At 40.7% G+C, this 27564-nt stretch overlaps 2 protein-coding genes and 1 long non-coding RNA gene across 5 annotated transcripts in view; 2 read left to right on the forward strand and 1 right to left on the reverse strand.

Moving 5' to 3' along the window:
- The first annotated feature begins 92 nt into the window (after positions 1 to 92).
- VTI1B (vesicle transport through interaction with t-SNAREs 1B) lies at positions 93 to 22396 on the forward strand. Its single transcript, XM_082386708.1, has 6 exons — positions 93 to 361; positions 14098 to 14156; positions 16315 to 16506; positions 18697 to 18870; positions 20441 to 20502; positions 22091 to 22396. The coding sequence occupies exons 1-6, from the start codon at positions 247 to 249 to the stop codon at positions 22185 to 22187; spliced, it is 699 nt and encodes a 232-aa protein (XP_082242834.1). The 5' UTR covers positions 93 to 246; the 3' UTR covers positions 22188 to 22396.
- Positions 22382 to 27564, reverse strand: part of ARG2 (arginase 2) — a 27815-nt gene continuing 22632 nt past the window's right edge. For both annotated transcript variants that reach the window (XM_082386666.1, XM_082386667.1), the window contains exons 5-8: positions 26675 to 26769; positions 26394 to 26498; positions 25278 to 25414; positions 22382 to 22860 (exon numbers count right to left, since the gene is read on the reverse strand). In XM_082386666.1, coding sequence (XP_082242792.1) covers positions 22655 to 22860; positions 25278 to 25414; positions 26394 to 26498; positions 26675 to 26769 — 543 coding nt within the window. In that variant the 3' untranslated portion in view covers positions 22382 to 22654. The remainder of the gene's footprint in view (positions 22861 to 25277; positions 25415 to 26393; positions 26499 to 26674; positions 26770 to 27564) is intronic.
- The window catches only part of LOC309626207, a 37110-nt gene continuing 34966 nt past the window's right edge, over positions 25421 to 27564 (forward strand). For both annotated transcript variants that reach the window (XR_014243022.1, XR_014243023.1), the window contains exon 1: positions 25421 to 26144. This is a non-coding gene — a long non-coding RNA (uncharacterized lncRNA). The remainder of the gene's footprint in view (positions 26145 to 27564) is intronic.

The following is a 27564-nucleotide window of genomic DNA, read 5'->3' on the forward strand; positions in this document are numbered from 1 at the left end:
GCCCAGGCAGCGCAGCCCGCCCGACTTTCCGTCAGGCTTCGGCGCCCGGCGCGCCGTCAGTGACGGCATGCAGGGGGTGGGCGTTCCGGCTCGGGAGGACCCCGCCGCGGCCCCGGAAGCGCCTCGTCCCGAGCGGCGGTGGCTGCGGTCGCCGGGATGCCTGCGCGGCTGGGCGGCTGAAGGCGGAGTAGGAACGGGCCCCGTGCCCGGAATCTCGGCTGCCGCTGCTCGAGAGCGGCCTGCGCCATGGCGAGCTCAGCCGCCTCCTCAGAGCATTTCGAGAAACTGCATGAGATCTTCCGCGGCCTCCATGAAGACCTACGAGGGGTGCCGGAGCGGCTCCTGGGGACGGCTGGGACAGGTGAGGCGGGGGCAGGCTGAGCCCAGGGGCACCCAACTCCGCCAGCTCTGGGAGGAAGAGCTCCCACCCCCTTCTCAGACCCTCCCTCCCTTCTCTCCGCTTCTCATCCTCAGACACGCCCCCTAGGGCTAGCTGGGTCCCGGCGCCCAGGATCTCCCTGCCGCCACTTAGCGTGCTCAGGGATGCACCTCGGAGTGTCATCTCCCTCTTGATCCTCCTATAGCCTTCAGATTTTTCTCGTTTCATTTTCACTGTGGCAGGAAGAGCATAGGAGACCTAAGTCTGCGATCCGGTATTTGAGTAGAATTGGTTTCTTTTGTAGCTCTCTGTATTTTTTTTTTAAACATCTTTATTGGAGTATAATTGCTTTATATTGTTGTGTTAGTTTCTGCTGTGTGTTTTGTTTTATACATTTAACAGTGTTATTCTCAAAAGAGGTCCATAGTTTTCACCAGACTGGCAAAGGATCTGTAGCACAAAAAGGGTTAAGGACCCAAGGGAATCATAACTTTTGGGGTTGGTAAATAACCAGTCTTGAGGGGGATTGGTCTTTAAAATCAGGATTGTGGTCTTTAGGTGTGGTCCTCTTATGAACTCTCTGCTTAGACTGTCTCTTGCCCCTTGATTTCAAAATTCAGAGTGCTACAGGCTTTGCTTGGAGGAGCTAAGAGTTTTGCAATTGAATCTGTATAGGAAGGTCTGCCATAGTTCTTTGCCTTAAGACAAATAGATCTTGATGGCAAGGCAGATGAGACTTTTATTGCTTTTACTTAAGTGTCAAAGCTTGAGTGTTTGCTCTGTGAGTTACCCAAGGTCATATGAATTGAATGACTCTGGTGAGAATGAAATTCATACCTTTGTTTAACATTTACTGGGAGAGGCTGCTGGGTGCCAGGCACTGTCCTAGATGCTGGTAATATTGCACATTACAGTGAAAAGACTTACAAATCTCTGTTCTAATGGGTCGATTATAATATATGAGTATTAAGAGGTGGTGTTAAGGGCAATACAGGAAAATAAAGCAGGGCCAAGGAATGAGGGGGCTCTAATTTTTTTTTTTAACATCTTTATTGGAGTATAATTGCTTTACAATGGTGTGTTAGTTTCTGCTTTATAACAAAGTGTCTAATTTTAAATTGGGTGGCTGTGAAAGGCCTCTTTGAGGAGGTGGCATTTGAGCAGAGACTTGAAGTAAGGGAGTAAACCACGCAAAAATCTGGGAGAAGTGAGTGTCAGGAGGACGGAATAGTACTGCAAAGGTCCTTAAGCAGAAATGAGCTTGGTATGTTCTAGGAAGAACAAGAAAGCCAGTGTGTTTGGGGTGGAATGAGCAGGGGAGATAGTTAGTGGTAGTAGATGAGGCTTTAAAGAGGTAGGCAGGGCCAGATGGCATGGGGCCTTGTAGACCAGGGTCTACAAGGTCTACCAGGGTCTAAAAAGATTTGCATCTTTTTCTAAATGTAGTGGCTTGCAGCTAAAGGATATAGAACAGGAGAGTGATGGGATCTGATTTACATGGTTGAAAAATAGACCATTTTTTCAGCCTCGTGTTGAGATAAATTTTGCAATGTCTATTTCTGTAAGGCTAAATAATGCAAAAGGACATTCTGTTTTGAAAAATAGAAAACTGAGTTAGTTATATTCACTTTTGTCATCTACCTAAACTTCTAATTCCTGCAAAGAGGACACTCAAAAAGGTGTGAATTTCCACCCAAGTGCAAAATACTCTAACACGAGTTGCTGGTAACGCTTAGTTGTTCAATGAGTAAGTAAACAGAATATACCCATATCCGCAGGTTATAAGAATTTCAACAACTTTTAGTCTTCTTATTCACTACTTTATTCATACTTCTCAATAAATATTTGTTGAATAAGTTGAATTTAATTAAGCAAACACACCAGGCCTCATCTCTGATTCCTCTTTTTCTAGTCCTGAGACTACTTCATAGGCTTTCCACCTATGAAGCTTTATTTTCCACCATGAATTATTAAGCACTGAATAATGTACATAACACATCCCTTGCATTTAGCTTATGCTCTGTAATTGAATTCAGTTATTTCAATAAACATTTATTGAGAATTACGTATCAGTTAGTGTCCTGAGCCCTGAGAAGTTCCAAGAGTTCTTGCCTTAAATGGGAGCAAGTTTACAACAAAGTGTGTGATGAGTCCTAAGATAGTTTTGAGACCATGACAAAAAAACCTAACATGGGTGTGGGGGAGCAAGAGGGAAGCTTCACAGAAAGGAGAACTTCTAACTGAGTGTCAGGGGTTGAACAGGAGTCTGCCTGAGAGGGGAAATGGGAAGAGGCAACAAAGGAAGAAAAAAATCAAATATTCACAATTATTACTGGAGCTTAAGATATGTGTGGGACCTAGAGGGGTGGGATAGGGAGGGTGGGAGGGAGATGCAGGAGGGAGGGGATATGGGGATATATGTATACATATAGCTGGTTCACTTTTTTATACAGCAGAAACTAACACAACATTGTAAAGCAATTATACTCCAATAAAGATGTAAAAAAAAAAAAGATTCTTAATAAAGAGTGGCTGCCACTTTCATTAAAAAAAAAAAAAAAAGGTATGTGTGGGAGAATAGTAATAGATGAGGAAAGTAAGACACAGCCAGACAGTTAAGGGACCTAAGTGTCACATTAAGACATCTAGACTTGATATGGAGAATCAGTAAAGGATTTCAAATAGCTGACTATATGGTCAGATTTAATTTTAGAAGGAGAATGCTGGTGGCTGAGTAGAGGATGCAAGAGAGGCACAAGAATCTGTATACCAGGGACCATGTTAGGAGCCTTTGTGGCAGTCATCTAGGTAACATGGGAATCTAGAGAGTTCCAAATCCAAGAGGTGATTCTGGACAGAAATTAACCAGACTGATTGGACATGAGGAGTGAGGGAGACAGATTCAAGGATGTCTGCATTTTCTCACTTGGTCAGTTGAGTGAATGATAACTTTAAGAAACGTAAGAGTAGAAGCAGGCTTGTTTGGGTTGTGGATGAGAACATCAAGAGTGATTATATAGAGGGCTTCCCTGGTGGCGCAGTGGTTGAGAATCTGCCTGCCAATGCAGGGGACACGGGTTCGAGCCCTGGTCTGGGAAGATCCCACGTGCCGCGGAGCAACTGGGCCCGTGAGCCACAATTACTGAGCCTGCGCGTCTGGAGCCTGTGCTCTGCAACAAGAGAGGCCGCGATAGTGAGAGCCCCGCGCACCGCGATGAAGAGTGGCCCCCGCTTGCCACAACTAGAGAAAGCCCTCACACAGAAACGAAGACCCAACACAGCCATAAATAAAGTTAAAAAAAAAAAAGTGATTACATAGAATAGAGAACATATATCCATTCTAGCCTGACAGATATTTCTTCTCCTACCATTAAAAATAACATTTATGAAGAAGATACATGAATTGAAAGGCAGTGTATTGTAATATTTAACAGCAAGGATTCTAGAGCCAGACTGCCAGAGTTTATATCCTAGATCCACCTCTTAATAACTTGGTGACCTTGAACAACTTACTTTAACATAATTAGTTTCCCTTGCAAAATGGGAATCAGTCATTATATTTACTTCATAGGGATTTTTTGGGGATCAAGCGAGCTAATATATGTAAAGCCCTTAAAATACTGCCTAACAGTAGTAACAGCAATTAGCCATTATTCCTATTATATGGGAAATTGGATATTTTATTTAAATAAAACATAAGAATACCAGCTCTGTATACAACTACCCTTACCTTGCACTACTTTCCCTTTTTTTCTAGAGCACGTATCTTCTAACATACTAGACACTTTACATATTTTTTAAAATTAATTAATTTATTTATTTTTGGCTGCGTTGGGTCTTCGTTGCCGCGCGCGGGCTTTTCTCTAGTTGCGGTGCGTGGGGGCTACTCTGTTGCAGTGCGCGGGCTTCTCATTGTGGTGGCTTCTTTTGTTGCAGAGCATGGGCTCTAGGCGCGCAGGCTTCAGCAGTTGTGGCACACAGGCTCAGTAGTTGTGGCGCACGGGCTTAGTTGCTCTGCAGCATGTGGGATCTTCCCGGACCAGGGCTGGAACCCGTGCCCCTTGCATTGGCAGGCAGATTCTCGACCACTGCGCCACCAGGGAAGCCCAGACACTTTACATATTTATGATGTTTATAGTATATTATTTGTCTTCTTTTCACTAGAACAGTGGTTTTCAAAGTATGATCCCTGAACCAACAGCATCAGCATCATCTGGAAACTTGTTAGAAATGCACATTCTTGGTTCCCACCCAAGACTTACTGAATCATTAACTGTTTTAACAGTCTATTTTAACAGCCCTCTGGGGGATTTCTGATGCCTGTCAAGTTTGAAGGCCACTGAACTAGGACATAAGCTCATCAACACATGTTATTTCTTTCTTTCTTTTTTTTTTTTTAATACATGAAGCCTCTTGATTTTTATTTGTGAGCCACCAACTCAGATATTTTTCAAATGCTTTACGGACCAAACAGAGCAAATCTGCAGGTGAAATCTTACCTGCCAATTTAATCTTCTGTATATATGTTCAACAGGTACTCATTGAATGAATGCTTATGTACAAAGCTAATGATTTGAAAATCAAATCATGGTTTTCTATTAATTACATTCCAATTGTAGAGACTTTCTCCAGAAGAAAATGTTGGCCTCAGTCCATAAAACACTGCTTAAAATTTTAACATTTGCATGAGAATCATTCTTCTTTTGTTAATGGGAAGCATAAGCAAATCTAATTCTAAAAATGACCCCTGAAGAAGTTAGTTAAATGGATAATCAGTTCACTCTTATAGATGCCTTCTCATATGATATTAAAAGGATCACACAGCCAGCATGTATTGGCATTCTTGTTTATTTCTTGTTACTTAAGTAACAAGAAGAAGTTTAAATGTTTAAACTGCTTAATTTGATCCTTTTCATGAAGGCATTTAAAACTGCTATCAGCCATACTGATATCTCTTTCTTTGAATTTCTATAGCACATGTTATTTCTTGTCTTTTTGATAATAACCATTCTAACAGGTGTGAGGTGATATCTCATTGTGTCTTTGATTTGCATCTCCCTGATGATTAGTCAAGTTGAGTATCTTTTCATGTACCCGTTGTCCATTGTATGTCTTCTTTGGAAAAATGTTTATTCAGATCCTCTGCTCATTTTATAATTGGATTGTTTGGGTTTTTGCTATTCAGTTGTATGAATTCTTTATATATTTTGGATACTAGCCCCTTATCAGATATATGATTTACAAATATATTCTCCCAGTAAATAAATTTTTTTCATTTTGTTGATAGTTTCCTTCTGCTATCCAGAAGCTTTTTTTTTTTTTTTAAGCAATGTATTTTCTGGCGTGTGTTTTTTGCCTTTTTTTTTTTTTAATGTAGTTGATTTACAATGTTGTGTTAATTTCTTCTGTACAACAAAGTGACTCAGCTATACATATATATATTCTTTTTCCTATTCTTTTCCATTATGGTTTGTCACAGGATATTGAATATAGTTCCCTGTGCTATACAGTAGGAGCTTGTTGTTTATCCATCCTATATATAACAGTTTACCTCTACTAATCCCAAACTTCCATTCCTTCTCTCCCCTACCCCCTCTTCTCCCTTGGCAACCACAAGTCTGTTCTCTATATCTGTGAGTCTGTTTTTGTTTGGTTTTGGTTTTGGTTTTGGTTTTGTTTTGGGGTTTTTTTGGCTGCACCACGCAGCATATGAGATCTTAACCCTTGCTCCCTGCAGTGGAAGCACAGAATCTTAACTATTGGACCGCCAGGGAAGTCCCTGTTTTGTTTTGTTTGTTTTTTAAGTTAATTAATTTATTTTTGGCTGCATTGGGTCTTCATTGCTGTGCACAGGCTTTCCTCTAGTTGCAGCGAGCTAGGGCTACTCTTCGTTGCGGTGCGCGGGCTTCTCATTGCAGCGGCTTCTCTTGTTGTGGAGCATGGGCTCTAGGCGCGTGGGCTTCAGTAACTGTGGCTCGCAGGCTCTAGAGCACAGGCTCAGTAGTTGTGGCGCACGAGCTTAGTTGCTCTGTGGCATCTGGGATCTTCCTGGAACAGGGCTTGAACCAGTGTCCCCTGCATTAGCAGGAGGATTCTTAACCACTGTGCCCCCAGGGAAGTCCCCCTGTTTTTGTTTTGTAGATATGTTGATTTGTGTCGTATTTTAGATTCCACATATAAGTGGTATCATATGGTATTTCTCTTTCTCTTTCTGACTTACTTCATTTAGTATGATAATCTCTAGGTCCATCCATGTTGCTGCAAATGGCATTTCATTCTTTTTAATGGCTGAGTAATATTCCATATTTTATATATATATATATATATATATATATATATATATATATATATATTTATTTATACACACACACCCCCCCCCACATCTTCTTTATCCATTCATGTGTTCATGGACATTTAGGTTGTTTCCATGTCTTGGCTGTTGTGAATAGTGCTGCTATGAACATAGGGGTGCATGTATCTTTTTGAATTATAGTTTTGTCTGGGTATATGCGCAGGAGTGGGATTGCTGGATCATATGGCAACTCTTTTCCATACAGTCTTCCATAGTGGCTGCACCAATTTACATTCCCACCAACAGTGTAAGAGGGTTCCCTTTTCTCCACACCCTCTCTAGCATTTGTTATTTGTAGACTGTTTAATGATGGCCATTCTGACTGGTGTGAGGTGTTACCTTATTGTAGCTTTGATTTGCATTTCTCTAATAATTAGTGATGTTGAGCATCTTTTCATGTGCCTACTGGCCATCTGTGTATGTCTTCTTTGGAGAAATGTTTATTTAGGTCTTCTGCCCATTTTTTATTGGGTTGTTTGTTTTTTTGTCGTTGAATTGTATGAGCTGTTTGCATATTTTGGAAATTAAGCCTTTGTTGGTTGCATCGTTTGCAAATATTTTCTCCCATTCCATAGATTGTCTTTTCGTTTTGTTTATGGTTCCCTTTGTTGTGCAAAAGATTGTAAGTTTGATTAGGTTCCATTTGTTTATTTTTGTTTTTGTTTGTATTGCCTTGGGAGACTGACCTAAGAAAACATTGGTATAATTTATGCCAGAGAATGTTTTGCCTAGGATTTCTCAGAAGCTTTTAGTTTGATGTAGCCCTGCTCGTTTATTTTTGCTTTTGTTGCTTTTATATTTGGTGCCAAATCCAAAATATCATTGTCAACATTCAAGCCTAATCCTTTTTGAGTTAATTTTTGTATATAGTGTAAAGATAGTGGCCCAGTTTCATTCTTTTGCATGTGACTGTCAAATGTTTCCCAACACCATTTATTGAAGAGACTGTCCTTTTCTGTGAGGGAACAGGAAACAAATATTTCTCTCTCTCCTGACACAGAGCTTCTAAAACCCTTGTAATTTCTGGGAGCATCTTTTATTCAGTGAGGCTGCTGTGGGTGGGCTCCTGGGTGGCTTCTGGATGGGAGCTGGTCACCAGAAAGACCAACCCATGATTAGAAGCTTGGATTTTCAGTCCTGCTCCCTACTTCTCTGGAGATGGGAAAGGGGCTTCAAATGGAATTAATAATTAACCATGTCTATGTGAGGAAGCCTCCATAAAATTTCAGTAGTATGGGGCTCAGAAAGCTTCCAGGTGGTTGAACATATCCACACTGGGAGGGTGGTGCACCTCAACTCTGCGGGGACAGAAGGTCCTGCAGGACAGAACAGGAGGGGAAAGAGACCCTCCAAGACCTTGCCCTGTGTCTCTCTTCATCTGGCTTTTCATCTGTATCCTTTATCATATCCTTTAATAAACTGGTAAACCTAAGTAAGTGTTTCTCTGAGTTTTGTGAGCCTCTCTACCATATTAATTGAATCTGAGGAGGGTGTCATGGGAACCTCCAGTTTGTAGCCAAATTGGACAGAAGTTGTGGGTAACCTGAGGACCTACTACTTGCAATTGGCATCTGAGGTGGTGGTGGGGCCAGTCTTGTGGGACTGAGCCCTGAACCTCTGGAATCTGATACTGTCTCTGGGTAGATAGCGTCAGAATTGAGTTGAATTGCAGGACACCCAGCTGGTGTCTCAGAGAATTGCTGCTGTGGGGAAAACAACCCATACATTCGGTGACCAAAAGTGAAGTGTTCTGTGTGAGTAGTAAAAGAGACACACGGGAAACAAACAACAGGAGGAAGGACTAGGTTTTTTCCTATACAGGAGAGAAAGATAGGAGGGAGAAAGACTGGGTTTTTCCTAATACATTTCCCCATTGTATATTCTGGGCTCCTTTGTTGTAAGTGAATTGACCATATATGTGTGGACTTACTTCTGGGCTCTCTTTTCCATTCCATTGAGCTTTGAATCTGTTTTTATGCCAGTACCATACTGTTTTCATTACTATAGCTTTGTAATATACGGTTGACCCTGGGCGCCAACCCTCTGCGCAGCTGAAAATCTGAGTGTAACTTGTTGGCCCTCCTATCCAAGTTTCCTTATTATCTGCAGATTCAGCCAACCACAGGTTATGTGGTACTGTAGTATTTACTATTGAAAAAAATCTGTGTATAAGTGGACCTGCCCAATTCAAACCCTTGTTGTTCAAGGGTCAGCTGTAGTTTGAAATCAGAAAGCATGATGCCTCCAGCTTTGTTCTTCTTTTTCAAGATTGCATTGGCTAATTGGGGTCTTTTGTGGTTACCTACAAATTTTTGGATTGTTTGTTCTATTTCTGTAGAAAATGCCATTCATTTTGCTATTATTTTGTTGAGGATTTTTGCATCTGTGTTCACCAGGGATATTGGCATATAATTTTCTTGTGGTGTTTTTCGCTGGTTTTGGTATCAGCGTAGTGCTGGCCTCTTAAAAAACTTTGGAAGTGTTCCCTCCTCTTCTATCATAGGCTCTATATTTTGTCTGTTTTGTTAATTATGCATCCTAAGCACCTAGAACAGTGCCTAGTACATACTAGGTGCTCTATAAATATTTGTTGAATGATTGTATAAATACTGTGAATTGTTGGGAAGAAAATAGTAATAATATATGATTGGGTATTAAAATTCAGTGTGATTTTATTTCTATTCTACCATGTTTTCCACAGTTTCACCACTTTTAAAATCAATATATATATACCTATTTAAAAAAAGGATAGGATAACAGACACAATGTGTCCTACTTTAGGAAGTTTGTATGCCAATGACAATCCATTAGCATATGTGATAATTATTAATCCATTTAATATTACATTAAGCACCTACAACCATAATTTCTAGTCTTAGCTTTGCAGCATATGAAGATGTCTCTTCAAATACCTCAGACTGCTATAAATTCTTATCCAATTAATAGAGTAAGTACCTATAGTCATGATTTTTAGTTTTAGTTTTGTAGCACCTGAAGGCACATGTCTTAATGAACATTATAAAATTATTGAAAGTTTTTCATTTTAATTCACTTAAATCTCAGTATCTATACATGAGACTCCATTATTTTAGAAACCAGAAAAAATAATAACTATGAAGGACCATATGTAGCAGGTTGATAAACACAATTACTCACTAACTGCAGAATTTTAACTTTTCCAACACTCTTCATATTCTTTGGTGAACTTTGTTTTTGCTTAGTTTTTCCTAACTAGGGATTTACTTTAAAAAACAGTGGTAGTTACTATTTATTGAACCCTTAATATGCCTTGCATTTGTTCTGTGTTTGTTACATGTATTGTCTCTTTTAACTCTTTCAGACAACTGTACGAGGTCAGTACCGTTATATTTCTTATTTATAGTTGAGGAAACAGACTTAGAGAGGATCAGGTAACCATGTGGTCTACAAAGAGGATGTAGGTCCTAGAAATGCCACAATGGGGCGCCAAAAACATTAATCACAGATTTTAAAGATCCTGGTAAAACTGGTTATTTCCACAGTTCTGATGGACCAAGGTTAGTCATTCTTGGGCTGGCAATTCAAATAGCCTATAAGAAAGAGAGGCTGCCACCTTGGTCGAACATGAGGTAGGCTTCCTCTAGCACTTTCAGAGCTGGGTGTTTCCATTTTATTCCATGTCCGGGGCATTGTGTGGCCATCCACCCAGTTTACCAAACGTTCAGCTTCAGAGTGAGTCAGTCACAGGTGAAGGGTTTGGGAAGGCATGTGGGGTAGGGGATAGTGTTATTTGGAGTAGCTCACTCTTGTTTCTGGTGTCCGTTCTACCCAGTATCAGTCCTGTTGTTTTGTAGTTGATTGTAGTGTTAATTCTAACTCCCTAAAAAATTAAGAGGTTAAAAGGTTTGAACATATTATACCTGTATACCCTGGGAGCACAAAAATGCCCCTCAACGCTGTAGTATACAGAAGCACTGGGTTGGGAGTCAGGAGACTTGCATTCTGGAACTAGTGTTGCTACACATCTTCTCCTTCTGTGGCCTTGGGGAAGACAGTTTCTCCAGGTTCTAATTTCCTCAACTGCTAAATGAGAAGGTTAGACTAGATGATCTCTGAGGTCCATCTCAGCTCTAATATTCATTGATTTCACAATTCTGAGTCTAAAGCATAAAGGAACAGCTATTGATACCTCTCACTTGGGTAGGGGTTTAATCTCTTGAACCTTTAAAAGTATATAAGTGGTAGAGCACTCCTAGTAGAATGCATGCCTTATGAAATCAGATAGAGAGCAGAGTAGTCCAAAAAGACTGAGAATAACAGAATCATGCAGGGAAGTTAGTGAAAGGATCAAGATTCTGTGTGCTGCCTCCTTCCCCCGCCCACTCTTATTTATGTAGCTATTTTCTTTGAGTCATTCTAGAATTTGCCTCTTAGGAATGCAGATTTTCATGTCTTTTAACAAAGAAAGAATAAAGGAGGAGAATTTATGACTAAGAGAGATGTAGAAAAATCTAGGACGGGAATGCACTTAGAGAATACTGTCATCTTGGATCAGAAGTGAGTGTGCTTGAGTTTGGAGATGTGCCTGTTCAGAGGAGTGACGACACTCAACACTTTAGTGAATGCTTATTACAAAATAATATGATAGCTCTCCATGGAAGTAGCCATTCTTGATTGCAGATATTATTTCACTGCTGATAGCTGAAAACACAGACTACTCAAGGATAACAGCTGCTTTGGCACTTATTTCAGTTACATCATGGTTAGTCAAGATGTAGGCCATTTGCCAGGGCTGAACTTTCTCCTATTTTTTTTTTTTTAAACAAAAAACCCTGGGTTTTGTGAGTGGTGTGTAGTGAGAAATAGTTTACCTGGAGTACCTATTTAGGGAATGTCACATGACAATGAAGGCAGCTTAGTAAAGGGTGCATTGTCGTTTGCTCTTGTAGGCAATAGCAGTGTCTAAGGAGTACCCTACCAGGTTTAGAGTTCTAGAAGCTATGGGATGTATAAAAGAAAAAGTAAATATCTCTACTCAGAAGGAGCTTGATCTCAAGTTGAGAATATAGAATATACACAAGCAAAATGATTTATGATCAGTTGAAAAGCAGTGGACAGCTGACATGCTAGATGCTGTTGTGATTAACAAAATGTAAATCCATATAAAGCATTACAGTGGTGTTACATCTTACACGGTATTTGGCTTGAAAGTCAAGGTGTGAGATGAAAATCAGGGTAAACAGAATTATCCGAGAAAATCTTAGGACAGCATGTTGAGTACCCACGTGCCATCCCTTTGTAAGGGCAACTCAGCTGTTTTCTTGGCATTGGAAAAGATTGCTCTTTCTTCAGTTGATGGAAGTGCTGGCTTGTATTTAGAAATCACATTGAGCTTTTTAAAAGACCGTGTCCTTATACGTGCTACAGTATGGATGAACCTTGACGACATTATGCTAAGTGAAATTGTAAGATTCCTCTTATATGAGGTGCCTAGAGTAGTCAGATTCACAGACACAGAAAGTAGAATGGTGGTTACCAGAGTCCGGGGAGAGGGGGAATGGGGAGTTAGTGTTTAATGGGTATGGAGTTTGAGTTTGGGATGATGAAAAGGTTCTAGAGGTGGATAATGGTGATGGTTGCACAACATTGTGGATGTACTTAATGCCCTTTAACTGTATACTTAAAAACGGTCAAAATGGTAAATTTTATGATATGTATATATTTTACCACAATTTAAAAAAACTATATCCCCAGATTGTGAACATAATTCCAAAAGATGAGTTCAAAAAATATTGTAAGCAATGATAACTTTGTGGTAATAAGCAGATTATGTGTAGATTTCCAGGGAGAACATTCATTTGGATGTATACATTAAAAAAAAAAAACTCCTCATAAATAGGACTAATTTTTGCTTGTTAGATATGCTTATTAGGGCTTCCCTGGTGGCGCAGTGGTTAAGAATCCGCCTGCCAATGTAGAGGACATGGGTTTGAGCCCTGGTCTGGGAAGATCCCACATGCCATGGAGCAACTAAGCCTGTGTGCCACAACTACTGAGACTGTGTTCTAGAGTCTGTGAGCCACAACTACTGAGCCCGCGCACCTAGAGTCCGTGCTCCGCAACAAGAGAAGGCACCACGATGAGAAGCCCGCGCGCCAAAGAGTAGCCCCCGCTCACCGCAACTAGAGAAAAGCCCGCGTGCAGCAACGAAGACCCAATGCAGCCAAAAAAAAATTAAAAAAAAAAAAGATATGCTTGTTAGGTATGATCTACCTCCTCATTTTATAGCCAAGGAAGGAGGTTAGGTCCTAAAGAGATGAAGAGAATTATCCAAGCTTACATGTTGAGTCAGGCCCAAAGCTAGAACCAGAACCTGAGCCCCTTTACTCACCAGCACTTCCCCCATACAGAGGTTTACCAGGTGACAGCATGCCAGTACTCCCTTCATCATTTTTGCTGTGTCCAAGCACCATTTTTACTATAATTAGTCATTTTCTTTATATGAGTATTTCATGTAAAGTGCATTTATTTAATACATAAAGTTACTTTAAAAGGAAATTTTATATCACTACCTTAAATGGAAAATCTATAGAACCTATCTAAATGATCAGAAAAAATACAGTGAAGGCAGAACAGTGCTGTTTTAGTTAGATGTTATTGCTTTGAGGCTAAAGCCTGTTCTGTTTTTGTTAAAAGGGGAGATTAGTAATTTTTAGGTGTTAAAGACATACTAGCACTAAAATGGTAATGATGCAAAGTACTGAACGAGGAGTGTCTTTTTCCCTGTGTGAGTCAGTGGTATTTAACGTCATTTCCCATACCACTGCCAGTGGGTATGGCTAAGAAACTTGTGCTGTATACTATGCAGTCTCTCCAGAGAGCAGAGTAGGTGGGTTTTGAATTTGTTTTGCAGAACAGCAGTGGATAAGGGTTAATATAGAGATGTGATTTACAGTGGGAGTGAAAATGGGGACAAAGATTTCAGAGAGCTAGTATTGTTAAACATTCTTATTGATGAAAGTGTGCCTGGTCCCTCTGTTAGGATGGGTGAAAAAAGACTGACAGTGATTGATTTAGACCTGTTGTCTTTCCTAGTAGGGATGCTATTGGTCTTTGGGGCCAGATCATTGTTATGCAGGACTGTACGTAGCATAGATATTCTTGTTCCCTGGACACTTGATGCCAGTGGTAATACCGTCCCTCTCCCTTCCCCCCAGTTACTGTGATAACTAGTTCCCCTATGTTTCTAAATGTCTTTTAGGGGTGATTAAGTACTGTATTAGTACCCTCAGGAAAGGAATGTGGAGTTTATTCTAAGCAGAGGGTATAGCCTCTAGGAATGTTTGGAAGCAGGACTGAGCATTGAAAACTTGTCTGTCTTTTCCAGAAGAGAAGAAGAAGTTGATCAGAGATTTTGATGAAAAGCAACAGGAAGCAAATGAAACGGTGAGAACAAGGAACAAGTCCTTATATCTTCTTCCTGTTTGTTGGTCTTTTCCAGAAGTAATGCTTGTGACGTGATCACAGATAAACTGTTCCTGTCCGTTGATCTTGCTTTTGATTATTTCTTACCAAATGAGGCCAGTTGATGGGGCTGGGTGTTGAGGGGGTTTGGCAAACACAAATGGGTAAAGCTTGGAGACTCTCCTGAAATGAGTCTTTGATAATACATTGCTGCTGTAATAAGGACATTCTCATACTTCTACCGGGGTGGTCTTTTAAAATCTCATTTTAAAAGCTGGCCGTTAAGATCAGTTATTCTCCTTTGTTAAACTTACTGTCACACAAGATGGAGCTCAGAGGTGGTTCTAGCCATGTTCCCTTCTGGTTTTTGGGGGGTTTTTTTGTTTGTTTTTTTTTGGAGAGTGTTGAATTTTGTATATATGCCAGTGTAGTTTTTATTTTATTTTTTATTTATTTAATTAAATTTATTTATTTATTTTGGGGGCTGCACCGGGTCTTAGTTTCAGCACGTGGGATCTTTTGTTGCGGTGGGCAGGCTTCTCTCTAGTTGTGGCGTGAGGGTTTTTTTTCTCTCTCTAGCAGTGGGCTCTGTAGTTTGCGGCACGCAGGCTCTCTAGTTGAGGCGTGTGAGCTCAGTAGTTGTGGCTCGTGGGCTTAGTTGCCCCGCAGCATGTGGGATCTTAGTTCCCTGACCAGGGATCGAACCTGCGTCCCCTGCATTGGAAGACGGATTCTTTACCACACTGGACCACCAGGGAAGTCCCTATTCCCTTCTGTTTTAAAAGACAGAAGGATTTGGTACCTTGGGCAAGGCATGCGTGGACAGGATGAGTTCCCCGTCAGGACCCAAAGCTTATCAGATGTTGGTCCAGGTTGCTGAGCAGTTTAAGAACTGCTTCTCTCTTAATCTGTGCCTTTTCTTTAACAACAAAAAACAAACAAACAAAAAAGCAAGTTTTGCTCTCACCTTTTAGAAGTAAGGGTCCTCTGTTCTCCATATCATTGTGCTCTGGCTTCAGCAAAACCTTTTAGGAGGCTGGAGCTAAAATCCAGGTCCCTGGTAGTACTCCGAAGAAATAGTTGCCCCTAGTATTTGCTACCCCAGAGTAGACTGAAAATTTCTTTTTAAGCCAGAGAACTTCTTTATTGCTTGTTGAAGAAAAACTTCCTTATCTCAATGCAGTTCTGAGAAGTTAAGCTTACTGCATCCTTTTCTCTATTCTGCATCTATTTTAAGAAGGATCAGCCTACCAGACTGTGGAAACTATCTCCTTCATAATGGGAGTACCAGAAACTTTTCTAATACCTGTGTACAGCTGGACATATCCATGATACCTGTTACAGAGCCAGTCTTCTTTTTCACTTAACATCTTGGTAGCATTTCAAAAACCTTTTAATTAATACCAATTTATTTGTTTGGTGCTTAGATACTTTCTTTCCCTGAACTTAAAAAAATTAACCAGTCCTACTCTGGCCATCCCAGGCAGATGAAAATAACTTATGGCTTCATGTAAATTGGGTCTAGGTGTTACAGTTTACTTATCCCAGAAAAATGGAAATGATTTGGACCCCTGGTTATTCTGACATGGAGACAAACAGTTGATTTTCAGAAGGAGGAGGAAGGGAAGAACCTTGATGCCATACCCCTATCATTTTTAGTACAGTAGATCTCAGAGTGCTTCATGATAGCACTTGAACCATAACAGGCTAAGAACTTGGTATACTGAAAAGAGAATTTGAAGATTTTTGAATCCTGACTTCTCTTGTTATGTAACCTTGAGCAGGTTTCATCAAGTCTTATATATGAAGTAGAAGTAGTATTTCCTACCTTATTGATCTGTTGTGAGGATTAAATGAGAGAATGCATGTAAAAAATGTTTAATAAGCTGTAAGGTACTTGTTAGTTTTCTCACTCATTCATCACATACTTTTTGAAGGCCTGTTCTGTGCCTGCTGGGCACTGTGCCAGGCACTAAGAGTAATGAAGTGAACGTGTCACATGTGGGTCCTGCCCTCCTGGACCACATGGTTGAGTATTTATTTACAGTGGTCTGTGGTTTGATTAGTCCAAACTAGACATATTACCCATATGAGAGAGAACAGAAGCAGGCCATCTACTCACTACTTTCTGCCTTCCTAGCTGGCAGAAATGGAAGAGGAATTACGTTATGCCCCCCTATCTTTTCGTAACCCTATGATGTCTAAGCTTCGAACCTACCGGAAGGACCTTGCCAAACTCCATCGGGAAGTGAGAAGCACACCTTTGACAGCCACTCCTGGGGGTCGAGGAGACATGAAATATGGTACATACGCTGTAGAGAATGAGCACATGGTAAGCTTCAGCTGTCTTTTCCCTTACTGGTCTGTGGTACAATGATTAACCATATTGTGGGGTACAGTTCATGTTATCAGTGCATACTTGACTCTTTTTTTCCACCTTATCCTCTTTCTTGCATCCAATTCCCCTTCTCCCCTTGGGTGCCCACCTCTACTGAATTTAATGCAGATCATTCCAAACAATTTGCTTGTTTAGATTTCTTTGTATCCTTTATGTATAAAACAGTGCTTGGTGTGTAGTGGTGATATACAAGTGTTACCTATTAATATTACATCTGGACTCTGTAGTCTGACTCATTGATCGAGTTTCTTTCTCACATGTGCCCCCAAAGTTCAGTTAGGCTTTTAATTTATCAGAGTATTGTTACAAAATTAACCCGTGCTTTCCCTTATATTTATACCAAGATGGCCCAACAGCCCAGATACAGTAGAGGAAGCAGGCTGCTTCTCAAAAAGCGGGCTAACGCCTTACTTTGTTGTGATAGAAAGTGAGCCAGACTGACTCTCTAGCCTCCAGTATTCTCATTTATAAAATTAGACTGACTAAGCCGAAAACCTGTATTCTCAAACTGTCTAGAGAAGATAGTTAAAGGAATAAAACTTCACAAAGATTAAGTTTTATATGTTACATTTGGGATTATATTCCACAGCACAAAGTAGAAATGGCCTGACCAGTAATGTGGGAGAGAAGTGAACGGGGGCCCACAAGTGCAGACTGCACGGATGTAGAAAGGCTAATGGCACAAATCCTATTTCATGATACATCCTGAATATAGTTTAAGAGATATTCAAATGATACTAGCCTGACATTCCTAATGTCAAAACTAGAGTATTTGAGAATGTTAAATTTTCAAAATTCACTTATGAAAGGAGGGTGAGAAAAGGCTGGCAAGTAGAGCTTCTTAAAGTGAGAGGAAAGGTGTATAGTGACTTTGGTCATTTGTGACCCAAAAAGCCCTGAAAACAAAAAGGGGGGAGATAATTCCAAATAATAATTTTGCTTTAAAATTATTAGTTTCAGAAACTATGTAGATATACAAACCACCTTCAGTAGAATTATTGTTCTAAATCTGGGGTTGATTTGTGTGACCTTACTGTCTCTTCCTGCTCTTTCTTAAGCCTAATCAGTTGAAAATCCCCATCTTTTATTTTTAAAAACCCTTTTTCCTGCTGCTTTTAAGCCAATGTAACTGGGGTTTATTTCAGCCTCATTCAGTGGTTTCCTCATCCACTTGTTCATATGCCATATGTGAACTGAAAAGCCTTCTTGTTGCTTCTGATCTGGGAATGCATCTTTTGCCTTCTTGGTGGTGGGGTCTAGTGCTAATAGTCACCTGCTCAGTAATAGGCCTTGTGAGCCAGCCCCTTTTTGAGTGTGTGCGCATGCATGCTTTGAATAGCTGAGAACTTAGAGCTGCATCCATTTCTGTCAGTGGTTATTTCTGGCCTGACAAAGGCTACTTCTGTCCTTATGCCTTCTGTGCTTAGGATTATAGGTGGAATAAAACTTTGGTGGAGATTTAGAAATAGGGTGCTTGGGAAATTAGGGCAGCTTTCTTGGCTCCAGATACTACCTTCCCTGAGAGCAAATCACCAGTGCAACAACTTCAGTTTTTGTTTTCTGTGTTTGGCCTAAGGTGAAATTCTTTTGGAGGCTTACCAAGAGTGTAGCCACTTTTTTTCCATGTGGTAGTGTCTCACACTTTTAAATGAGTTCTATATGTGCTGAAAACAAATAGCTTATTCATGGTCCCTCAATCCTCAATACCAATCAGTGGGCATTTTCAGTGAATTAAACTATTTCTAGGGCTGTAGAGTTTAGTTGGTTTGCACTCTCAGAATTATAGGCTGTATGCATTTTGGGGAAGCTACTGCACCCCACATCAGGGCCATTGCCTCTCAGAAGTTGCTAGTCCAGAAAGCACATGAACCAGTTCAGATTCATCAGGAGCACAGGGAAAATGCTGTGATGTGTTTAATCCTTTTCTTGCCTCACTTAAGTGTAAGAAGCAGTGAATTGGGAGGTATTATGATCCTAGATTGAATCCCAGGTTCTCTTTTAGTTTGATTTATTAGCATCTTTGGTTGTCTTAAAAGTAATGAAAATTATTGCACACGATATTCCTTCTTATAACTTCATTTATAATGGAAGAAGTATAACATTTCCCTTCCATACTGCTGTCAGAATCGGCTACAGTCTCAAAGGGCATTGCTTCTGCAAGGCACTGACAGCCTGAACCGGGCCACCCAGAGTATTGAGCGTTCTCATCGGATTGCTGCAGAGACTGACCAGATTGGCTCAGAAATCATAGAAGAGCTGGGGGAGCAACGTGAACAGTTGGAACGTACCAAGAGTAGAGTAAGTCTGAGTGGATGGGGAGAGGGGCAAGAGTGGGGAAAGTAGGTAGGCCCGTTACACCCCGATGCCTTGCTAGTTCCAGAAGCTACCGCAGTTCCAAATTCAGGGTATGACCTTTTAGGTTCTTACTCTTTTCTCTGTCTGTAATTTGCTTGGCTGAAAGATATCCCTTGGAAGTAATTTTACTTCTAAGATTTAGAAGTCATGGGAGGGGCGGGGGGGGGGTGGACTGCAGAAATCCAATTTCTGCCTTTATTGAAGATTGTCAAATAAGATTGTAGCCACTCCGTGCTTTTACTAGGTCCTGTATTATGAATCAGATTTTCATTTCTCATATGTCTAGTAGAACATCTACTATTCTTAGGAAAGCTAAGATCTCTTTAAGTAGATGATGCTTTCATGTCATTTAGAGCCAAGGCTATTTTCCATATGTCATAAAATAGTACTACTGACAATTTACAGAGGTTCAATTCTGGGCTCTAACTCTTTACTGTTACCTAAGGTTAGGGCGATCATTGTGAGAAGAAAATACTCAGGCCAAATGATGACTATACTGTGGTGTCTAATCTACTGCACTCTAAGAGGCTCTGGAAAACAATTCATTCCTTCCTTTCTGTACCATCTGCAAAGGAATTTTAAAAATAGTACAACTTGCCAATGGAATGCTGTATTCTTAAGAGCGTGAGGCAGATCCAAACTGAAAAACAGATACTGTGGGCAAGACTTAGATGTATGAGAAAATCGTCTCAAATCCCCACACTGAGTTATTTTTCCAGCTTAGTAGCTGTAATTCTCCATTCTTAAAATTAAGTCAAAATGATGCCCTTCCCTTCTTAGTGAAAATTCACAATAAAGTACCGAATTCAAGGTAAGCTGTAGAGAAGGCAATTTGTTTACAGATTGTATGTTTTTTTCACTTTTGAACTTATCAGGTGGATTAGTTGAATTTGAAAGCTGAGGAATGAGCTGAGAGATCAACTTAACAAGGCCGCTGGGGAACAGGAACAGATGTCAGGTGGCATCTGTTGAAATATCCTCCAGCTATATAGATTAGTAACAGCCAACCAAAAGGGAATAAAAAAGGCTTTAAAAAAATATTTAATTCCTTTCACAATTCAGTGTGTCTCTTAAAGGGATAAAGAAAAAAGGAGAAAGAACCAGATCCCAAAAATGGTAGTCCACCAGCCTGCAAAAACAAACATTAACTCAAGAGGCTCTTCTGGAGTTAGGCTGATGAAATTCAAATCTTAAGTTGCTCAGTTACTTCAGTTACTGGCAGGTACACTTGAAGACTTTGAGTAGTGAAGGTGAAGGATTAGCCCAGTCCCAGAAGTCTCCCCACAGCAACCTTGGGATATAATAATTCCTAAGCCTACTTGATGAGTACTAAAGTATGTTGTCCTTTCCAGTTTCTTCTACTTATATGCAGAGGCCATCATTTAAATTGATTGGATTTCTGGGAGTTTTTCAACATATACCCTTTAATGCCCACTGTCAATTTAGGAATGTTCAATTCTACAGTGTGTACCTTCGAAAGAAGGGGGAAATAATTGCTATTTTCTCTTCTCAGCTGGTAAACACAGGTGAAAACTTGAGCAAAAGTCGGAAGATTCTCCGTTCAATGTCCAGAAAGTAAGTTTTAAAAATAGTCACAAAATTAATTTCTCTTAATTCTAATATCTTTCAACCAAGAATGTCAAAGCTTTAAATAGTGACTGGCAAAGGTGTTAATAAAGCAGAAGAAATAAATACCGTATAGTTAAATATCCCAGGACTAAGTCCTTTGTTAAAAGTATATATACTGCTCTGATTTAGAGCAGTGGAAAGTTTGTCCACTGGAAGGACTTTTATTTTATTTATTTATTTATTTATTTGGCTGCATCGGGTCTTAGTTGCAGCACGAAGGATCTTTGTTGTGGCACGCAGGATCTTTGTTGCGGCATGCGGGATCTTTTGTTACTGTGCATGTGCTCAGTAGTTGCGGTACGTGGGCTTCTCTCTAGTTGTGGTGTGCAGGCTCAGTAGTTTCAGCGCGCAGGCTTAGTTGCCCTGCAGCATGTGGGATCTTAGTTCCCCGACCAGAGATCGAACCCGCATCCCCTGCATTGAAGGCAGATTCTTAACCACTGCACCACCAGGGAAGTCCCTGGAAGGACTTTTAATCCCAGCTTACTTTCCTTAGAGAAGACAGCACATGGGAATAGAGCTTCATATTCCTGGAAATAAATCTGTAAAAACTTAGAAAACTTTTCACTGCTACTGCTTCGTACTTGCTTTTGGCTCTGCTTGCCCTTCGTGGGAGTCAACCCCTTATTTGGGAGTTCTGTCTTGTTAGTAGAAGTTGACTTAAAAAAAAAAAAAAAATGTTGAGGTAAGTGCTGACAGCAACAAAACCAGGGGCAGAAAGGAAGTATTGCCACTGAGGCTGAATTTGGGGTAGGTATGCATGAAACAAACTACAACCGAGTCATGAAACTAGCAGGAGCGTGAGATTTTCCTAAACAGTGGCAAATTCCTTGTGGAATAGGGGAATACATTCAGTTTAGAGTGATGGGATTTTTTGTGTTAAGAAAAGAGTATAAGAGCTTCAAAAAATTTACTACCTTTATAGAGATACCCATAGAGGAAGGAAGTAAAAAGGGCAAGAAGTTCACAAGAGATTGAAAGGCACTACTCAGCTTCTAGTTAGTTACTTATCCTAAAGCAGGAACCCCTCTCCCCACCCAAGCTGTACTTCAGCGCTGGAGCGTCTGCCGCCAACCCTTCTCCTAATGTGTGCTCACAGCTGTAGTATGTAATCAGTGCAGCTCTAGATGGCTAGGTAGTGAGTTTGTATTTCTGCTGTTTTGAAGTATGATTCAACCTGATTTCAGAAATGGTGTACTTCTTCATATGTATATTTAATATTTTTCGAACTAGCCTCTCATAGAAAAACTATTCTTAAAGTGAAGTACTAACTACCATCTGAAGACATTTTAGAAAAATACATTTTTATGCTTTGGTATCTATTGCCCCAATTTTCAATATTTCTGTGAGGTAGATAGTAGTAATTAGTTATAAGTTTCTTTAGCTGGTAATACTAAGTGGCTACGTGATCAAAAATTCAGTCTGCCTCACAGTATCTGGCCTTGGCCCCAGGTCAAACCCCTAAGTATTAAGAATGGAAAGAAATAAGGTTATCCAGACTTCTGACTACATCCCACTTTGCTTCTCCTTGTAGAGTGACAACCAACAAGCTGCTACTTTCCATTGTCATCTTACTGGAGCTCGCCATCCTGGGAGGCCTGGTTTATTACAGATTCTTTCGCAAGCATTGAACCTCCTACAGGGAACGGTTTGTGGACCAGGACTGTGACTCTGAATGAATGGTGTTTGTTAGACACGTGGAAAAATCTTACTGTTGCTGTGAGCTAACGGTTCAAGAAGGCCCTGTGTAGCCAGACTGTGGGAGGAGGGAGGAAGACGGAAAACCACTTAAATGTGAAGGAATAGCAATAAGACCAGTATGATATACCAAGGTAGTAAATGCTGTTTATGATTTCTTTAAGTTTACATAGTGCTCTAACATATTAATACCCTGTGAGCTTCAAAAAACCAAATACATTTACAGTAGTATTATCGGTCACCAAAATGAAGGGGAAGGAAACTTTACAATTGTGAGAATGCACAAATGTTCTCATTAAGGCAGTATTGACCCAGACGATCATTTAGTATCTGTCACCACAAATGCCTCCCAACTCTGGAATGCCCATTGCGACAAACACGTGTTGGTGCACAGTATTTCCTAAATTCTTACACGTTCTTCACTTTCCGATTCATCTGGTGAACTGGGAGTAGGAAGTTGGTCATAGACAATGTGCCCTCCCTCCCTTGTCTGCCCAAAACTTGAAGCAATCACATCCACTGCCAGGCTGGCTGTAGCCTTGGCCTCTTCCTCTGACGCAGCCAACCGAGGATTGACTTCCACAAGATCCAGTGCTGAGAGCAACCCTGAAAGAACAAAGTATGACCAAAAAAACTTCCTAGCTGCTACTTTCAGTGAGAGTCGTCCCACCTGGGTAGAACAAGCTAAGGTAAAAAACAAGTCATTTTCTACTATAAAATTATCCACCGTCAGGAAGCCCCTTATTCCTCATCCTCTTGGGCATGAATTTAAGTTAAAAACACTCATATACCAGAGTAGGATTGAAAGAAACCTTTAAGGTAATAAAATCAATTATCCCTGTTCAGTGAACGTAACAGGCATAGCTGACAGACTTTCTGGTTCGGGTAAGAGCTGGGTCGGGGTGGGGGGTAGGGGGGTGGTAGCAAGAGTTTCCAACCTCGTAGGGAAAATGTATCATTTCCAGTGTTTCTGGGCCCTCCTAGATGCCTGCCTGCAGTTGCGTGGAGAGCAGATCTCTCACGTCTCACTAGCCAGAGCTCGGTTCCCATTTTTGAACTCTCTTGCTGCATCTGTATCTCTTAAGGCACCATGTGCCCTAAAGTATAGTTATTACTGCATATCTCACTCTCACCCCTGAGCTCTGAGGGCAGGTTCCACTTCGGACACAGTTTTTAGGTCTCCCATCAGACTAACCCAGCATCTTGCACTTGGTCAAGGGAAGACTTGGTCATACTTTAATTTGAACTCCAGTTACCTTCTGTGACAGTTTGGGAACTTGTGCCAAAGGGTTTGAGATGGGAAGATTAGACCAGAAAAGAATCTATCCAGACCTGCCCTCTACCACCGCCCCAATACATACATACATACATACATACATACATACATACATACATACATACATACATATATATATATATATATATATACACTTCTGGGTATATATAGTTGGTTATTCTGGATGAAGTTAATCTACCTCCTTCAAGAGTCATCTGAAGAAACTAGCACTGGAGAATACAAGTATCCGAATATTTAGGGTGGCCATAAAGCCTGGAAGCAGGGGTGAATATACCTAATGGTTTACAGATATTACATTATAGTATCGATACATGTTATGTTCAGTGCTATTACATCCGCTCAGTGTGCCGTCCCTTATTAGCAATGCAGAGTTCAGTGCGCTGTGCAAAACTACAATGAGCAGGTATGGTACTGTAGCGTTTCCACCAATCCCTGCCTGCACGTGCATCTGTGTCTGATGGCTTGTGTGTCTGATTTCCACTGACTAAACGTGGACCTTTTGCGTAGCCCAGAAGTAAATCAAGAGGGTACAAGCTATTAAAAATATATATTACCCATTTTTCTAGACTGTTGCCACCTTGTAAATTAATTTAAGCAAACTGCTTTATCTATCTAGTTGACAGTGTCAGGACAGACAGCCTTTTAGAATAACATTGCAGCAGGGGAGGGAGGGGCACGGTATGACCACTGCCCCATCTAAGTGCTAGAGGTTACCAACCTGTGCTCTAAGTGGTGTTACTGGGAACCAGAATGGAGAATGGAAGTTCCAGGTTCACTGGCCAAGGACAGTTGACAACGTCTACAGTTGTGGGTCTGAGAATAAGGCTACCTTGCCCCTGTCAGATCTGATAGACAAGCATTCTTTCCCTTTCTTTAGTGCCTAAGGCTCTGGTAGGCTCCAGAGCCAGGGAGACCATTTCTCAATTTCCATATCTATCCCAACTAGTCAAGGGTTTTTTATGGTCTTGGACCTTTCAGTGTGAGGTCTCTATGCTATTTTGACCCCAATTTCACAAGGTGGTATTGAAGTACCATGTGGTAGTTGCTTAAATTTTGCAATGAGAGGTCATTTAAAGTAGCCTTAAAACCAAAAGCTTTCTGACAGAAATGGAAACTGTTTGCAAATGAGTATGAGTTGTGGGATAGTAACCTCTTGTAGCTACTCTCAATGATCTAGCATTCAGTTTACTCATCTTCCTGTCAGCCATTCATCTTTCTGTCAGCCATTCATCTTCCAGTATCCCCCTATTACAAGTCCTATCAAACAAGCCCTAGTATAAGACTTACATGAAAGGACCCAAGGTATTGTCCAGTTTTGAAACATCTTCAAGAGAAGCTTTAACTTGACATTCTTAACTCCCAGTGAACCAACCTCTTAGTGTCAGGGTTAAAATTATAGCTATTTGGCCTTGGCTTTCAGTCTTAATCTGCCTTTATACAATTCAGATGCAAAGAACTGCATCAGTTTGGCAGTTTATTCTTGTATTTATTACATGTTTAAGTAGACAGATAATTTTTTATTCAGTGTTACCTTGGCATATTTTGTTATAAAGCCAGGTCCAAACATGCCTCTAAATGACTGTCCCTTATTAGCCTGACCACATGACTTACAGCTATAGACGTTTAAGCAAAAACAGTGTTGGCAGTGACGTAATAGTAGAAAAGATCCCCTGGCAGGCAAGAGGCTTCAGCATATTATGTAGTTAGCAGGTTGATCACTGCTTACCTGTATTGTGTATTTCCTCAGTAATATACATGCCTTCTCGATAGGTCAGTCCCCCTACAACAGGGGTTCCTGTGGCTGGAGCCAGCGTAGGGTCAAATGCATCAATATCGAAACTCAGATGGATTGGCCTTTGTCTTCTTGAAAGGAGTAGAATAAGAACAGTCATTTGGGCTGTACTTGGACATTCATCCTTCCTACAGTTGCAACTCCTTGATTTTGTTGCTGTTAATCCTAGTACTTTGTTACTATAGCACATTTCCAGATTTCCTATTCTGGAAGTTATTGAGTATGTTAGATGCCTACACACCACTTCATAATTTTGCCCTTTGTTCTGTGTGCCTCAGACAGACTAACTCCAATTTGTATTTCTGATTTACCCTGGGCATCAGAGCCTCTTACGTTAAGAATTATCAATAGAGGGAATTCCCCACTTCCATAGGACATGGGTTCTGACAGATTCTAGTTTAAGTTGGATTGATCTAGGTTACAGTTGCAGTTGCTGTTATACTCTGAGAGAATAACAGCAGCTCTGAACTTAACTCTGAGTTTATGTTTGCAGTCTTACCATCTCCTACTTCTAACTTGTTTAGCCCAGGTGTCCAATGGCTGAAGCTAACATACAGCAAACACCTATACAGTGAATTATTTGCACTTCTTAACAGCTTAAGAAATGACATACTACCAAGGTGGCAATTAATCACCCAGAAATGAAGACTCAGCACTGGGAAAATGTTCTTAACTAGCATTTGATTAGTATTCATCTCCCATCTTTCTACACTACCAAGATTTGCTTAATATAAAACTTGCAGATGAAGCAGTAGTGAGGCTGGGAAGAAGAGGACAGTTGAATGCTTCTCCTCTCGAAAGGTAAGCATTAAAAATGGAAAGAGAAATTCATGAGAGCTGTTTTCCCTCCCAACCCCAGAAGAAAAATATGACCTATATTTCATATTCTCCCTTTTTGAATTATCTGAATTTTTTTATATGTACATGTTTTGCTTTTATTTTAAAAGAAAGGTCATTATCCTCAAGAGACAGGCTAAAGTGTACTGCCCACTGAGAATCTGCCCTGTTCCCTTTGGGACCTAGAAGTAGATATCCATTGTAGTTACTTACTTGCCAATCAGCAGATCAAATGTCTGTTCCATGACCTTCTGGATACCAAGTCGATCTATGTCTCTCATGGAAAAGTACTGGATATCATAATTCTTTAAAATAAAACTGGTGACATATAAAGGAAGGAAGCCTTAGTTTAAAGAGCATTTTTAATCAAATGTGGGGGGGCGGGGGGTTGTCTTCATAGTGACCTACAACAGGTTAAGGCAAGAAACAACCCATCAAGTGGAACATTAGTGGCCAGGACAGGCCCAAAGCGCAACTCTAATGTATCAACTTACTGTTCAGGAGGGTCCACATCTCTTAGTCCAATGTATACAATACTTGGGGAAGAGATACAAGGTTTGATCCAGGAAAATCCTGGGAGTTGTGGGACCTATGAAGAGAGGAATGAACAGGATTCATCAAGGATTCTTGGTCTCATCAAGATAGTCCCCGTGTGCTTCCCAGTGTGCTTTTTCCTCTTACCCACAGTATATGGGTAAAGCAGCAGACACACTTGATCTGGGAAGGAACTGATAGAAGTGGAAGTGATTCAGAAGGGCAGCTGAAGAACACAGCTGAAGAAGAAGAATAAAATACCTTCTCTTAAGGTGACCTTGGTTTCTCATTAACTTACCTAAATAGCAGGAATACTGCTGATTAGGCCTTTCCATCTCTTTGCCTGCTACTGAATTGTTTACAGATTGGTTCTTGAGATGGCAACTGGGTTACGTTTCAAGTCCCCAACAGCCAAAATGTGAATTCTGCCTAGTGAATAACCTTTGTACTGTCCTGCTGTAACTTGGTCCCTCACTGAGGGGAGGGATACACAGATTCTAGTCTATGCCTAGCATGGTCTCCCATGTCTTCTGAACAGCCTGGGAAAAGATTACCTAGAGGTAATCATGGTTTTACTTGGCTTCTAGACCAGTGGGTCTGAGAGTGAGGCTTAGGAGGTTCTTACCAAGAAGTCTTCCGGCTGTAAGTGTATCAGATCACTAGAGTTACTACCCACTCACCACATTCCTTTATTATGAGATTATGATCCCCCCTAAGAGCAGGGACCATGTCCTAGTCATCTTTATGCCCCCAGCATCTAGACTGTCTGGTCCAAAATAATGTTTGATGAACAAATGAAGGAGTGGTAAGCATTACTACAGCCACCATAAACCCATCCTTCACAGAAATG

Source organism: Balaenoptera borealis (genome assembly GCF_965194805.1).
Source record: "Balaenoptera borealis genome assembly, chromosome: 3".
In the NCBI taxonomy this organism is placed as follows: domain Eukaryota; kingdom Metazoa; phylum Chordata; class Mammalia; order Artiodactyla; family Balaenopteridae; genus Balaenoptera; species Balaenoptera borealis.